Below are 16,962 nucleotides of genomic sequence, written 5' to 3'. Positions count from 1 at the left end.
CCCCCAATCATTCAATTTGTTCAAAAACGACGACACACACACTAGACATAGGCAACACTTCTGTTATAAATTCATAGAAAATCAGCCGTACATCGGATCTGCACCGTTCCACTTTTATTTTACACCATGAGGGAAGGACTATCAAAGGGGGGAGACTTGACACAAGGCAGCCATACTCCCCCAAGCGTACAAACACGTCCGCAGATTTCTCCCTTGACACATGGAATCCGCATCTGGCTACAGTTGTATCGGCTGCTTTTCTGAGCCTCTTGGCTGTTGCGCAGGGACGGGGCCTGTGTCCACGGTCCTTGTCCTGGCCTGAGTCAGAGGGTGGGGTGGGGGGCTGGGATTTGGGGGGAGTCGTTTAGCTGCCCCCCTCCATTCCTGGTTTGAACAGCACCAAGACCTAAAAGACGGAGGGATCTAAGCTCGTGGGGTGGGGGAGGGGAGGATGTTGCAATGCAAACCTTGTAGGAGGGACGGGACCCACTTGGCAGCTGGATCTCCGGGATCAGCCCCTCCCCCGCTCTCCAATCCACTAAAGGAAGGGGGGAACCTTCCTCTCCTCCCCCCCACTCAAACGTTCCCTCCCCTCCCTGCACATCCTCCTCTCACCCCGCCCCTCCACCCCAAATCCCTCCCCCATACATTGCTCCTCCTCCTCCAATCCGGCTTCTGCTCCAGGAATGTGGGGGGGGGGTGAGCCCCCTCCAACTCTGCCTGCGTCTCCCGGAAGTGGAGCTTCCACTCCGGATTGCTGCTCTGCCCCACAGCTCTAGGGGCGCGCGCGTTCTCAAAGGGGAGGAGGGGCGGCATGTAAATCCTCCCCACCCACGTGGATGTTGCAGGAAAGGAGGATCGGGAGCGAGCACAGAGAGGTAAAGGGGTCGGAGGGAGAAGAGGACCCAGAGACCCCCTCCAGCTCCCCCAAGCGCCTTCCGTGGGGCCTGGATCCCGGCACGCCTGCTGCGAAGGGGCGGAGATGGGGCGCCCCCCCACGAGGACTCCCTGGCCCCGTTTCCCCCGCGCAGGCATCCCTGGGGCGCGGAGAGAAGCGGGCCAGGAAAGGGTTAAGGGGTTGCGGGAGGCGCCTGGATAGAGACCCCCCTGTTTCTCCCCGGCTCATCTTGGGGGGCAATAGGGACGGAGAGATGGGTCGCGCAGGGCGAGGGGTGAGCCGGGCCAAGGGGCGTCTGGGTGCAGGGGAGACTCCGGGAGAAAGAGAGGGGGTCATGGAAGTGGGGGGGAGAAGGGAGGGGGCACACCGGGTCAGGGAAGCGCAGCAATGGGGGGGGGAGAGGAAGACCAGTCTTTGGGGAGACATCTCCATCAGGACGCCCACGATGAATCTCCGGAGGGGCCGCCTTGGCTTCTCCCTCCCGCCCAGAAATCGACCCCCGCTTCAAGGCGACCAGAGAAGGATCCCTGGAAAGTCGGGTCTAGTCCCCCCACCCCTTCCTTCCTGCAATCTCCATCCTCTTCCCACCCCATAAGTCCCTGCCCTGTCCAGACACAGGCATTCTGCCCAGTCCAGCCATTGGTCCCCTGGAGAGGAGAGGAAATCCCCAGAGGAAGAGGGGAGGGGGGAGGCCTTCTCAGAAGCGGCTCTTGGTTTCCGCAATCCCACCCAGGAAGCAGCCAGAAACCTTTTCCTCTCTCTCAGGCTTCCATCTTTATTGTCTTTTCCGCTGAGGATGAGGATAATGTACACCTGTCCTCAGAAACAGGGGTGCAGAGTCCATGGAATGGCGCTCAGGGCTGATAGAGAAGTTGCACCTCGAAAACATTTCTGTTCCTCTTATTCTTTGTAGGCAGTGTCAGAGTGACTGACAAGCTGAGATACAACCCATCATCATCTGATGACAGTGACTGCATGAATCTTCCCTGTCAAAGGACCCATTTTCATGATAGACAGTGCCTGTTTGCTGGAGGCTCTACACACCGGGTGTGCCTGTGCAGGCCAAAGACTGCCAGTATTAGCACAGGTGAGGTGTGTGACCTCCCCAAATTTACAGACTGTATGTGAATGTGCGTTCGTTTATGGATTATAGTTTATGGCAACCCTGTGATTTTCTCCACCCATAACATTTCTTGAGCTAATATTGCAGTACAAATTCCAAAATAACTACAAAAAATCACAAAAGAATAATAATTGTAGTATTTATACCTTGCCCATCTGGTTGGGTTTCCCCAGCCACTCTGGGCAGCTTCCAGTACATATAAAAGACAGGAAAACATCAAACATTATAGACCTCCTGACACAGGGCTGCCTTCAGCTGTCTTCCAAATGTCAGGTAGTTGTTCATTTCCTTGACCTCTGAAGGGACGGTGTTCCACAGGGTGGGCGCCACCACCGAGAAGGCCCTCTGCCTGCTTCCCTGTACCCTCAATTCTTGCAGGGAGGGAACCAGCAGAAGACCCTCAGAGGAGGACCTCAGTGTTCAGAGTGAAGGATGGGGGTGGAGACACTCCTTCAGGTCTACAGGGCCAAGGCGGTTGAGGGCTTTAGGTCGCCGATCTTGCTCCTCCATAATGATCTCCAAGTCCGACATATAGTTAGCAGAGTAGGAAAAAACACTCAGAGGCAGCAAAAAATCCATTCAGCAGATAAATTTAGTACAGAAGGCAAAGAAGCATGACTATCCAAAAACTGAATTTACAGTAAAACCCTAACATAGCATAGCAAAACAGCACTCAAGTAAGAAAGACACAGGCAGAGTAGAGAATAGCAGAATAGGAAGTGGGACTAGGCGCCTTTCAATACTGTGATTGATAAACAATTCAATGTCAGAGTAACCTTGGGACTGGATACCAAGCTTGGCTCACTCCAGTTTAAACCAGCTTCTTCTGGTTCCCAAAACAAGGAAGGTTCAGCATAATCTCATTACAACTGATCCCACCACCTGCTCTCAGCAGAAAGAAAACCCCCTGATCAGCTAAAATGCTCCAGCTAGAGAAAACACCAGCTTTGAATTACACAGAGTAAAACCACCAGAACCTTCTTGAACCAATAGACCAGGAATGATCTATATGTTAGATCAATACTTTTCTTGTCTGAAAGATGAAACCATGACACTTTAAAGATCAGCACAAGCAGTTTGAATTGTGCTCGGAAATGCACTGAGAGCGAGTGAAGATCCTTTAGGACAGCGTTACAAGGTTGAACTTTTCATTAAGTACAGTTCTCCCTTTGCCTGGAATATCCAGCTTTGTCAGTGCCAGATTAGGGTAGTCCTGTGTCAGAAGACAGGCATGAGATCAGGCAGCACATCAACATTATAAGGAGCAATGGGGGTGGGTGTTTCCGTCTGGGATTCCCATGTGACAGCTGCTTTCCTTCCGCTTCTCCTGCTCTCTCCATGCAATGCGAGGCATGAGGACAGAGGTCCATCTCCAAGAACAGGAGCTTCCCTGAGCACCCATTCAGCTGACCCCAAGCACCAAGCCTTGCCACTAGTTCTCTGACTGACCCAGACCACAGTCCCTGGAAAAGACGAAGACCTGGGTCTCCCAAAATGGTCCACTTGGACCTCTTGAGGCCATTGGGACTGTGAAGGTGACTCATGAAGATCTAGAGGTGGAAACAGGGCTGGATGGAGGATTATAATAATAATATAATAATAATAATTTATTATTTCTACCCCGCCCATCTGGCTGAGTTTCCCCAGCCACTCTGGGCAGCTCCCAATCAAATGTTTAAAACAGTACAGCGTTAAATATTAAAAACCTCCCTGAACAGGGCTGCCTTCAGATGTCTTTTAAAGATAGGATAGCTGCTTATTTCCTTCACATCTGAAGGGAGGGCGTTCCACAGGGTGGGCGCCACTACCGAGAAGGCCCTCTGTCTGGTTCCCTGTAACCTCATTTCTCGCAATGAGGGAACCGCCAGAAGGCCCTCGGAGCTGGACCTCAGTGTCTTTATGATGCAGAGGATGGGGAATGTCCAAAGGAACGATGGACCATAGAAAGAGAGGGCCTGTTCATGGACAGAGAGCAGCTGCCTTTCCTGTGAGGAAACAATTGATTTGAAAAGGCTGTATTCCAAGATCATGCTGTGCTATTAACGATGATTGAGGATTATGAAAGGTTGCTGCTGCATTACTATCATTTGATGACATTGCTTTTTCATTTGCTGTGCGTAAGAGGGGGTGGGGTGGGTGTTTAGTTGGGTGTGGGAATTTGTTTAATTTAATTAAATATGGTGTGTTTGTAACATTCTCTTTTTTTTGTTTGATTTATTGTTTTGTTAGTTTGCTTTTTGTATAGGTTTTAATTTGATTTTAAGGGGAGGGGTCAGGGCTGCCTGGGAGTGGATCCCAACAAACAAAATGGCTGGGGCAGGCTCCACAGGGGGGGATGTACTGGGACAACCAATCTCAGTGATCACGGGTAGGAGGAGGAGCTACGCTAAGACCAGACCACGTCATTACCGAGGAAGCGGGCTTAGTCATTGTTTGAGGACTATCCCTGCCTCCAGGTCTGGTCTTGACCAGACGGGATACTGGAATCAGCAAAGGGATACCCACACAACCTGAAGGTGCTGCCGTGCAATGCCAGGTCAATGATCCATAAAACCATTGTGATCCATGACTTGATCGTGGATCCAGTTACAGATAGGTAGCCGTGTTGGTCTGCCATAGTCAAAAGAAAAAAATTCCTTCCAGTAGCACCTTAAAGACCAACTAAGTTAGTTCTTGGTATGAGCTTTCGTGTGCATGCACACTTCTTCAGATACACTGAAACAGAAGTTGCCAGATCCTTCTATATAGTGAGAAGGTGGGGAGGGGTATTACTCAGAAGGGTGGTGCGAATGGGAGATTGGCAGATAGCTGAGATGGGAGGAAGACCTTTCATTGCCTACAGACAGCCGCCCAATCTTAAACAACTCCTAACCCACAATAATACTACAACCAGACTTAACACGGACACTGGCACCAGAGCCTGCAATAAACCCAGATGCCAACTTTGCTGCCACATACACCCGGACAACACCATTACTGGCCCCAACAACATCACACATACCATCTTGGGACAATTCAATTGCTCATCGTCTAACATTGTGTATGCCATCAAATGCCAACAGTGTCCTTCAGCTCTCTATATTGGGCAAACAGGCCAAACCTTACGCCAAAGAATAAATGGACATAAATCTGACATCAAGAATCACAAAACAGAGAAACCAGTAGGAGAACACTTCAATCTCCCAGGACATTCTATACAAGATCTCAAAGTAGCTGTTTTACTACAAAGGAATTTCAGAAATAGACTGGAAAGAGAAGCTGCTGAATTACAACTCATTACCAAACTTAAAACCATGGAAAGACCTGGTTTGAACAAAGACATTGGATTCTTATCCCATTATACATAACTAAGCCATTTCTCACCTTTTCACCCCTTGCCTTTTCCTGTAAGACCTATTACAGTCGTTAAGAGTCGTCAACAGGCTCATCTCAGCTATCTGCCAATCTCCTATTCGCACCACCCTTCTGAGTAATACCCCTCCCCACCTTCTCACTATATAGAAGGATCTGGCAACTTCTGTTTCAGTGTATCTGAAGAAGTGTGCATGCACACGAAAGCTCATACCAAGAACTAACTTAGTTGGTCTTTAAGGTGCTACTGGAAGGAATTTTTTTCTTTTGATCGTGGATGGAGGACTTGACCTGGCATGTGTAACAGAGACCTGGTTGGGTGAAGCAGATGGGCCTGTCCTTGCCGCTGCTTGTCCACCAGGTTTCTCTTACGCACAGCAACCCAGGTCATGTGGGCGGGGAGGGGGGGTTGCAGTGATTTTTAGGAAGTCATTAGTTTGCACCAGGCGTCCTATTGGGAAGACCCAGTTTTCTGAGTGCATGTTCTGGAAGTTGGGCAATAGGGGCAGTACAGGATTCCTTTTGGTGTACCGACCTCCCCGCTGCACCAAGGATTCCCTGCCTGAGCTGCTTCAGGTCGTGGCGGATGTTCTCCTGGAGACACCTAGTTTGGTTGTCCTAGGGGATTTTAACATCCATGCCGACACAACCTTACAAGGGGCCGCTCGGGACTTCGTGGAAAGCATGGCCTCCATGGGGCTGTCCCTGAATAGGTCTGGCCCAACCCATAGCCGCGGACATGCCTTGGACCTGGTGTTTACCTCTATGGATGTTCATGATCTGACACTAAGTAAAAGCAAAACAAAAGAAGTGCCATGGTCAGATCACTTCCTGGTGCAACTGGACCCTCCGCAACCCTTCCCCTCTGCAGGGAGGTGGGACCGATTCGGATGGTCTCCCACCATATAATGGATCCAAATGGTTACCAGAGAGTGGTAGGGGATGCTTTATCCCATGATTCCCTGGTGGCCCGCTGGAATGTGGAGTTAACCAGGGCTATTGACTGGCTCCGAAGCACCCTCTCTGATTGCATGGAGCCTGAACAGCCCCGTGGTTTTCCACAGGTCGGAGGGCAATGAAACAATCGTTGAGACGGCTAGAGCACCGGTGGCGGATGACCCATTCTGAAGCTGACCAGACATGGGTTAGAGTTGAATGTTGAGCCTACCAAGTGGCGGTAGGGACGGCGAAAACTACTTTCTTCACCGCCTCTATTGCATCTGCAGAAAACAGCAGCAGGAGACTTTTTCAGGTGGTTCGCAATTTAGCAGAACCACCTGCTCCATCAGGGCTCAGTGCGGCCCACATGATCTCCTGCAATGATTTTGCAAAGTTTTTTACAGATAAAGTCGCTCAGATTCACTCAGGTCGCTCAAGTCGCTCAGGTAGACTCCACCGTGGGAGCAGGGCCGGGGCGGGAGAGTGCTAGAGTCTGTCTAGTCAAGTTGTGTGGGATCAGTTCCAACCTGTTACCCCCGAGGATGTGGACAGACTGCTTGGACGAGTGAAACCAACCACTTGTCTCCTTGATCCTTGCCCATCCTGGCTGATAAAAGCTAGCCAGGAAGGGCTGGGCGATGGGCTTGGTGGGGTGGTGAATGCTTCCCTCCATGAGGGAGCCTTTCCAGACCCGCTGAAAGAGGCAGTTCTTAAACCGCTTCTTAAAAAACCATTTTTAGATGCGGCCATGATGTCCAACTATCGCTGAGTCTCAAATCTTCCATTCTTGGGCAAGGTGATTGAGCGAGTAGTTGCTGAACAACTCCAGGCACGCCTGGAAGAAGCGGACCATTTGGATCCCTTCCAGTCGGGATTCAGGCCTCATCATGGGACTGAAACTGCCTTGGTCGCACTGGTTGATGATCTCTGATGGGCTAGGGACAAAGGTGAGAGCTGTTTCCTAGTTCTGCTGGATCTGTCAGCGGCCTTTGATACCATTGAGCATAACATCCTTCTGGACCGTCTTGAAGGGCTGTGAGCTGGGGGCACTGTCATACAGTGGTTCCGCTCCTTTCTCCTGGGCCGTGTCCAGAAAATGGTGTTGGGGGATGAGTGTTCGGACCCCTGGGCCCTCGCTTGTGGGGTGCCTCAGGGTTCTGTCCTCTCCCCCATGCTTTTCAACATCTACATGAAGTCGCTGGGAGAGATCATCAGGGGGTTTGGGCTGGGTGTTCATCCATATGCGGGTGATACCCAGCTCTACCTCTCTTTCAAATCAGAACCAGTGAAGGCAGTGAAGGTCCTGTGTGAGTGTCTGGAGGCGGTTGGAGAATGGATGGTGGCTAACAGATTGAGGTTGAATCCTGACAAGATAGCAGTACTGCTTTTGGGGGAGGTGGGCAGGTGTGGAGGATTTCCTGGTCCTGAATGGGGTAACTCTGCCCCTGAAGGCCCAGGTGTGCAGCCTGGGAGTCATTTTGGACTCACAGCTGTCCATGGAGGCGCAGGTCAATTCTGTGTCCAGGACAGCTGTCTACCAGCTCTATCTGGTACACAGACTGAGACCCTATCTGCCTGTGGACTGCCTTGCCAGAGTGGTGCATGCTCTGGTTATCTCTCGCTTGGACTCAATGCGCTATACGTGGGGCTACCTTTGAAGGTGACCCAGAAACTAAAACTAATCCACAATGCAGCAGCTAGACTGGGGACTGGGGACTGGGAGTGGCTACCGAGACCACATAACACCGGTCTTGAAAGACCTACATTGGCTGCCAGTACGTTTCCGAGCACAATTCAAAGTGTTTGTGCTGACCTTTAAAGCCCTAAACATCCCCGGTCCAGTATACCTGAAGGAGCGTCTCCACCCCTCATTGTTCTGCCTGGACACTGAGGTCTAGCTCTGAGGGCCTTCTGGCGGTTCCCTCACTGCGAGAAGCAAAGTTACAGGGAACCAGGCAGAGGGCCTTCTCGGTAGTGGCACCCTCCCTGTAGAACGCCCTCCCACCAGATGTCAAAGAGAACAACAACTACCAGACTTTTAGAAGACATCTGAAGGCAGCCCTTTTTAGGGAAGCTTTTAATGTTTGAGGTATTACAGTATTTTAATGTTTTTCTGGAAGCTGCCCAGAGTGGCTGGGGAAGCCCAGCCAGATGGGCAGGGTATAAATAATAAATTATTATTATTATTATTATTATTATTATTATTATTATTATTATTATATTTCATAAAAATTGGGAACATGGGTAGGAAGCGGGGGAATGTAGGAGATGTTGAAATAATAGAATAGATGTTGAAATAATGGTGATTGATTTGTTCTTTCCCCTTTGTTCTCTTCCTTGGAATCCAAAAAGGACTTCCTCTCTGCCCACTCTGAAGAAGGTGTTACAGAAGAATGTCAGAATTCCAGGGGATGGGAATAGACATTGAAATGTGAAAAATGTGGAATATGCTTCACTGAATGAGCACACATAGCTCACATCAACTAACTCACAGGAGAGAAACCTTTTAAAGATTTGAAGTGTGGAAAGAGTTTCACTGATAGTGAAAAACCTAGAATACATCAGTGGACTCCCATGGGTAAGAAAGGATTCAAATGCAGGGAGTGCGGGAAGAGCTTCAGTGAGAATGGAAACCTTAAATTACACCAAAGGACTCACACAGGGGAGAAACCATATGAATGTATGGAGTGTGGAAAGAGCTTCCGTCGAAGTGATACACTTAGAATACATCAACAAACTCACACAGGGGAGAAACCATTTAAGTGTGTGGAGTGTGGAAAGACCTTCAGTCATATTGGAAACCTTAGAATACATCAACGTACACATACAGGGGAGAAACCATGTGAATGTATGGAGTGTGGAAAGAGCTTTAGTGATAGTGGAAGCCTTAGAAAACATCAACATATACACACAGGAGAGAAACCATTTAAATGTATGGAGTGTGGAAAGAGCTTCAGTTTCAGTTCAAACCTTAGACAACATCAACTGATTCACACAGGTGAGAAACCATTTAGATGTATGGAGTGTAGAAAGAACTTCATTCAGATTGGAAAACTGAGAATACATCAACGGACTCATACAGGGGAGAAACCATATACATGTATGGAGTGTGGAAAGAGCTTCAGTCACGATGCAGGCCTTAGATCACATCAACGGACTCACACAGGAGAGAAACCATTTAAATGTATGGAGTGTGGAAAGAGCTTTAGTTACGATTCAGGCCTTAGATCACATCAACGGACTCACACAGGAGAGAAACCATTTAATTGTATGGAGTGTGGAAAGAGCTTTAGTTACGATGCAGGCCTTAGACAACATCAACGGAGTCACACAGGAGAGAAACCATTTAAATGTATGGAGTGTGGAAAGAGCTTTAGTGATAGTGGAAACCTTAGAAGACATCAACAGACTCACACAAGGGAGAAACCATTTAAATGTATGGAGTGTGGAAAGAGCTTTAGTGATAGTGGAACCCTTAGAATACATCAACGGACCCATACAGGGGAGAAACCATATGAATGTATGGAGTGTGGAAAGAGCTTTAGTGATAGTGGAAGCCTTAGAAAACATCAACATATACACACAGGAGAGAAACCATTTAAATGTATGGAGTGTGGAAAGAGCTTCAGTTTCAGTTCAAACCTTAGACAACATCAACTGATTCACACAGGTGAGAAACCATTTAGATGTATGGAGTGTGGAAAGAACTTCATTCAGATTGGAAACCTGAGAATACATCAACGGACTCACACAGGGGAGAAACCATATACATGTATGGAGTGTGGAAAGAGCTTCAGTCACGATGCAGGCCTTAGATCACATCAACGGAGTCACACAGGAGAGAAACCATTTAAATGTATGGAGTGTGGGAAGAGCTTCAGTTACGATTCTGGCCTTAGATCACATCAAGGGACTCACACAGGGGAGAAACCATATGAATGTATGGAGTGTGGAAAGACCTTCAGTCGGATTGGAAACCTTAGAATACATCAACGTACACATACAGGGAGAAACCGTTTAAATGCATGGAGTGTGGAAAGAGCTTTAGTTACAATGCAGTCCTTAGACAACATCAACGGACTCACACAGGGGAGAAACCATTTAAATGCATGGAGTGTGGAAAGAGTTTTAGTGATAGTGGAAACCTTAGAGGACATCAACGGATTCACACAAGGGAGAAACCATTTAAATGCATGGAATGCGGAAAGAGCTTCAGTCAGAATGGACACCTTAGAATACATCAGCAGACACACAGGGCAGAAACTGTTTAAATGTATGGCCTGTGGAAGGAGCTTCAGTCAGAGTGGAAGCCTTGATTTATGTCAACAAACTCACACAAAAGACAAACCATATAAATATCAGGAAAGTAGGTAGAGGTTCAGTCCTAGTGGAATCCTACATCTACAGACTCATGGACAGGAAGAACTTTACCAGTTGACACCCTACAAACCCATCAACCCTCAAAGAGGAAAAGCTGTTTAAAGGGAAAGATTGCAGAAAGTGCTTTAGTTATAATGGAGTGTTTAAGGAACATCTAAGAGCCAGTGTGGTGTAGTGGTTAAGAGTGGTTCGTAATCTGGGGAACCGTGTTTGCGTCTCCGCTCCTCCACATGCAGCTGCTGCGTGACCTTGGGCCAGTCACACTTCTTTGAATTGTCTCAGCACCACTCACCTCACAGAGGAAGGGAAAGGAGAATGTTAGCCACTTTGAGACTCCTTCGGGTAGTGATAAAGCACGATATCAAATCCAAACCCTTCTTCTTCTCAGAGTGGAGAACCCATTTAAATGTATGGCATGAGGAACGTGTTCCTTTCAGAGTTTACTCTTCTTCACAGCAATGAACTCAGCAGAAAACCATCTTCAAAGCATGTCATGTATTTGTTCTGGTGTTTATATGCAAAGCTGTATAGTAATGAAATAATGAAGGTATATCCCACAATAATGAGTATAATTTTAGATGTAAGGTACCTTTTGATAGTGAGGGGGAGAGGGTGAATCTGTATTTCTGGTGGTGAGTGAGGATTAGGGCTGGGCATATATTGATCTCATCCTATACCAGTTTCTAGACTACATTGTGATAACCTTTGGAAAACAATGGATATGGCAATACACCACAAATCCCAGTGTGTGTTTCTGGGATGCCCTTTTGCCTGGAAGCAGCCGGCAGAAAGCTTTGCTTCATGAAGGGCTTCTGGTTCGCCATCACAGTCGGAGATCTCTTTATCGGAGGAGACCTCGGTATATCAAAGGCAGGGGAAACTGCTCCAGCGCAGCAGACCCCCGGAAAAACCTCAAATCGAGCATTTTGAGGACATGGAATCTGGCAGGTGTCAAAAGTGGGCTCCCCCCTCCCTGGAAAGTTCTGCTTTTGAGCTCTGAGAACGAGGGGGTTGGAGCTGCGACACATCGGACAAAAAGCTTCCTGTGATTATACGAAGCTGCGAGACTGTGAGGCATTAGCGGTCAATTCTTCCAACATCAAAAGGACTGTATTGTGTGTACCTTTTACGTTTGGATTATATATGGCTAATGTAGGGGTTGTGCTGACTAGCTAGCTGAGATAATGCTCCGGGCACACAGCTATCTCTCTACAAGAGATTTATTGCTAAGCTTCAAAGCAGTTACAAGAGTTCAAAGACACACTTCATCTCTCGGAGTCAGATGAATCGCCTGACTTTTTTTACGCCTCCCCCAGCAAGCCCATTTCCTGAGCCCACGCCTCTTCCTTCCTCTGCTCTGTGAGTGGCTGGTTCCCAGCACTGGCTCCCCCCTCCCAGCTTCCTCCTCTGACGTGGAAGAGAAACTGCTAATTACCGGCTTGGGCTCTCTGTACTTGCCTCTCTGCTTCCCCCTCAGCTCTTTCGCAGCCTCCAATTCCCTGACATCCACCCTCTCCTCAAAGGCCCCCTCCCCCTCGGGAGAATCGACCATCCCCAATTTACCCTTCTCCGGAGTGGCGGGGGTGAAGCCTGGAAAACTACCCTCCTCCTCATCCGTATCTTCAAAAACCATCCTCCAGTCCTCCCTCAAACCCACAGTTCCTCGTGTTCCCTCTTCTTCTTCCTCTTCGTCAGATGGTGGGAATCCCTCGAAATCCTCTTCATCGTCCATCGGCCCGAACACCTGTTGGAAAAATCTACCCCGGGGTTTGGGTTTGTCGGCGAAGAAATTGTGGAACTCCTCCACTAGACCCTTGTCAGTGATACAACTCTCCGGGACCCAGGTATTCTCTGAACTAGGGGCCCCTTCCCACACCACCAGATACTCTTGCCTCTCTGCTTCTCCCTCAGCTCTTTCGCAGCCTCCAATTCCCTGACAGCTAACTAAAGACCTGACCTCAAGAGTCACTAAATCAGAGATTTGCCCAAGGACTTGTTCTGATCTTAATGCTGTGTTGACAGAGTTAAAATTGTCTCTACAGGGTACTTTTAGATGGCAGATGAATGATGTTTTACTGAGAAATGAATTGATTGTAGATAAAGCTCAAAAGACCCTAAAGGACTATTTTGAATTGAACCTGAATCCTGGAATTGAAGCAAGGGGTGCAAGTAAAGTGGTAATGCCAGCTATTTTGATTCAACAGAATTCTATCAGAATGAGCAAAAGGAAAAAGTTCTGTCTCAAAGGAGACAGAGAAAAAGCTAAGATGTAACCCAAAAAATCAACAGATTCAAAAGGAAATTAAACCATTACAATCTTAGTCTTCACAAATAGTAAACCAAGAAATTGAATGGAAAATTACATTGATGAAACAAAAGACTTTTGCATTGGCAAATAAATGCAGAAAATTATTGGCTTGGGGACAGAAGGAGAGTACAATAATTAATATTATGGAGGATGGTAAGAATATTGAGAACCCAACAGAGATTAGAAAATGTTTTCAAAAGTACTATAAGCAGCTTTACAAAAAGGAAAAATGGATAAAATGGAACAGTTTTTGGACAAAACTGGATTGCAGAAAATTCCAGCGGACAAAACAAGCCTACTAAATGAACTGGTTACAAGACAAGAAGTTGAAGGGGCAATTAGAATCATAGAATCATAGAGTTGGAAGAGACCACAAGGGCCATGGAGTCCAACCCCCTGCCAAGCAGGAAACACCATCAGAGCACTCCTGACATATGGTTGTCAAGCCTCTGCTTAAAGACCTCCAAAGTAGGAGACTCCACCACACTCCTTGGCAGCAAATTCCACTGTCAAACAGCTCTTACTGTCAGGAAGGTCTTCCTAATGTTTAGGTGGAATCTTCTTTCTTGTAGTTTGGATCCATTGCTCCGTGTCCGCTTCTCTGGAGCAGCAGAAAACAACCTTTCTCCCTCCTCTATATGACATCCCTTTATATATTTGAACATGGCTATCATATCACCCCTTAACCTCCTCTTCTCCAGGCTAAACATGCCCAGCTCCCTTAGCCGTTCCTCATAAGCCATCGTTTCCAGGCCTTTGACCATTTTGGTTGCCCTCCTCTGGACACGTTCCAGTTTGTCAGTGTCCTTCTTGAATTGTGGTGCCCAGAACTGGACACAGTACTCCAGGTGAGGTCTGACCAGAGCAGAATACAGTGGCACTATTACTTCCCTTGATCTAGATGCTATACTCCTATTGCCCAAATGAAAATAGGCAAAGCACTGGGACCTGATGCTTTAACTTCCAAGTATTATAAAATATTTAAGGATTGGCTGATACAACCATTGATGGATGTTGTAACAAAATATTAAAGGGGGACAAAGCACCCGAGTCCTGGAAAGAGGCCTTCATCACTCTGATACCCAAACCAGATACAGATAGAGCTCAAGTAAGGAATCAGCGACCAATTTCCTTGTTGAATGTGGATTATAAAATATTTGCAAATATTTTGGCTACAAGATTGAAGAAGATTTTGAATAAGCACATACATAAAGATCAGTCAGGTTTTTTATCTGAGAGGCATATGAAAGATAATATTAGGAATGTGCTGGAAAGATTAGAGGCAAAAAAGAATCCTAAAGCAATGTTTATGTTTATTGATGCAGAGAAAGCCTTTGATAATGTTTCTTGGAGTTTTATGAAACAGAACTTGTGTAATATGGGGATCGGTCAAAAATTTTTTTAATGGTATTAATGCAATTTACTTGGAGCAGAAAGCAAAAATTATAATTAACAATGTGGTCTCAGAAAAAAATAGGATTGAGAAGGGAACCAGGCAAGGGTGCCCACTTCCTCCCCCCCCCCCCTGCTTTCTATTTCTGTCCTAGAGGTGCTGCTGAATAGGATAAGGAATGATGAGGAAGTTAAAGGCATAGTAGTGGGAACTAAACAATATAAGTTAAAAGTCTTTGCTGATGATTTGGTATTGACTTTACAGGACCCTGAGATCAGTGCAATCAAAGCACTGAAGATAATTCAACAGTTTGGACAAGTTGCAGGTTTCAAATTGAATAAGAATAAAACCAAAGTTTTAGGGAGGGAAATAACGATACATGAAAAACTTAATTTAGAGGAACCCACAGGGCTGAAGTTTGTGAAAAAGGTGAAATATCTGGGTGTAAATATGACTGCAAAAAATGCATTTGTACAAAGACAACTATGAAAAGTTATGGAAAGATCAAAAGAGATTTGGATATTTGTACAAGGTTGAAACTATCTTTGCTGGGCTGAATTTCTGCGATAAAGATGAATGTATTGCCTAAGGTGTTATTTTTGTTCCAAGTACTCCCTATCATTGATAAGTTGAATTGTTTTAAGGAATGGCAAAAGATATTATCTAAATTTATCTGGCAGGGGGGAAAACCAAGAATTAAGTTTAAATTATTAACAGATGGGAAAGAGAGAGGGGGTTTCTCCCTGCCAGATTGAAGGATTTACTTTGAAGCTGCAGCCTTTTGCTGGCTGAAACAATGGTTTTTATTGGAAGATACAGATGTTTTGGATTTGGAAGGTTTTGATAATGTATTTGGTTGGCATGCATATTTATGGTATGACAAGCTAAAAGCTCACAAAGGATTTAAAAATCATATAATTAGAAAATCTTTGTATGATGTTTGGATAAGATACAGGGATTTGTTAGAAAGGAAAACACCCAGATGGATATCACCATTGGAAGCTAAGACCCAGAAAAGGTTGAAAGATACATGGTTGAAGTATAATGATAGTTTGATGGAAGTAGGGGACCAATTTAGATTAAAATCTTATGATCCGTTGAAAGATAAATTAGATGATTGGTTCCAGTACATCCAGATAAATGAAATGTTTAAAATGGATAAGAAAATTGGTTTTCAAACAGAAATCCAAACTAGAAATGGAATTATTAGATATAAAAACAAAGTACCTATCTAAGATGTATAATTTTTTGCTGGAATGGCATATGAGAGATAAACAAGTGAAATTTGTAATGACTGAATGGGCCAGGGATGTGGGGCACAATATCATGATGGTGATTGGGAGAAATTCTGGAAAAAGGAATTGGAAGAAACAAGATTTACCAACTATCGAAAAATGGCAGATGAAGATGATGGACTATATGGAATTTGCCAAACTGACCGGGAGACTCTGAGACCAGAGAGAAGAGATGGTGGAAGGAGATTGGAAGAAGCTTAAGGAATATTTGAAAAAAATATGTTAATATTTAAATCTTAGAATAGCTTTGGAAGTGGATATAGGCTGTAGGGTTAGAAGTAGAAGATAGTGTATTTTAAAATAATAATATTTGTAAGCGATAAAATGTGAAGTTAATTTAAGTGTGATTTAAAAAAAGATGGTTAGAAACTATGATATATGTAAACTGCTAAAGAAGAAGTAAAATGAAAATCAGATAGGTAGGACTTGGGGAATGTTTAGAGAAATAAGGATAAGAGAATAATCTGTTTGCATTGTTTGTTTTTCTGTTTGTGTTCTTTATTTTTGTTTTAAAATGAATAATTCTTTTTGAAAAAAAGAAGATAGCTTTTCTTCGTGAAGCCCCTGCAGATGCCGAGTTCCTGACTTCCCTCCCAGACGACAGGAAGCGAAAGACACACATCCATTGCCCTGTGTCCTTCCAGCCTCTTTCCTCCCTTGCTCCCTGTCTGCCTGACTTAGAAATCCTGTGTGCTGTATTTTTTTACTGCTGAAACTGGGTTTGCTCTCAGGAGCCAAGTTTTGTGCCTCACTGGGGACCCAATGAGAACTGTCTGCTTTGAAAGCTCAGTAAACTATTACTGAAGAAGTCCTGCTGCCTCTGTGTGTGTTTTTGACCTCAGTGTGGGACTTGCTCTGCACGTGGCCCCTACCCTGCTGCTACTTGGCTCATGCCCTGGAGTTGCTCTACTCAAGCATGCAAGACGGTTTTTGCACCAAACTCTGTCATCCCCCCACCACCGCATGATCTCCAAGCACTGCTTCTTCACCAGAAATTCATCCCTGCCTCCTAAGCATTCTGAAAAAAACTCAAAATGCTGTAATTTAATGGGAGATTTCCCCCAAGCCTAATTGCAAGAGAGGGAAGGATGGGTTGCAGGTACCAGGAAAGTCTCCTGATGGGCCCATCTTCACTCTTGAACCCCATGGGGTAACCCCAGAGTTCCTGCTTATTCTGGGGTTTGGGGAAGATAGTACTTTTCCTTAGTCCCAGAAGTTTTTATTCAGTCATGCTGCTAGGGAGTTTTCCTACCAGAGGCCCACAGTGCATATTAC

At 46.1% G+C, this 16,962-nt stretch overlaps 1 protein-coding gene across 3 annotated transcripts in view; it reads left to right on the top strand.

The window, feature by feature from the left end:
* Window positions 1-16,347, top strand: part of LOC309541298 (uncharacterized protein) — a 63,984-nt gene extending 47,637 nt beyond the window's left edge. Inside the window, exons 1-2 of one of the 3 annotated variants that reach the window (XM_082239007.1) lie at window positions 1,926-1,985; window positions 8,664-16,347. In XM_082239007.1, the coding sequence (XP_082095133.1) occupies window positions 8,886-10,685 (1,800 nt within the window). In that variant the 5' untranslated portion in view covers window positions 1,926-1,985; window positions 8,664-8,885 and the 3' untranslated portion in view covers window positions 10,686-16,347. Of the gene's footprint in view, window positions 1-1,925; window positions 1,991-8,663 lie in introns of those variants that run through there. The other 2 variants (XM_082239008.1, XM_082239006.1) reach the window with 2 other exon arrangements.
* The last annotated feature ends 615 nt before the right edge of the window (window positions 16,348-16,962 follow it).

Source organism: Podarcis vaucheri, assembly GCF_965113315.1.
Source record: "Podarcis vaucheri genome assembly, chromosome: 10".
Lineage (NCBI taxonomy): Eukaryota > Metazoa > Chordata > Lepidosauria > Squamata > Lacertidae > Podarcis > Podarcis vaucheri.
This window is presented reverse-complemented; position numbering and strand designations above follow the sequence as displayed.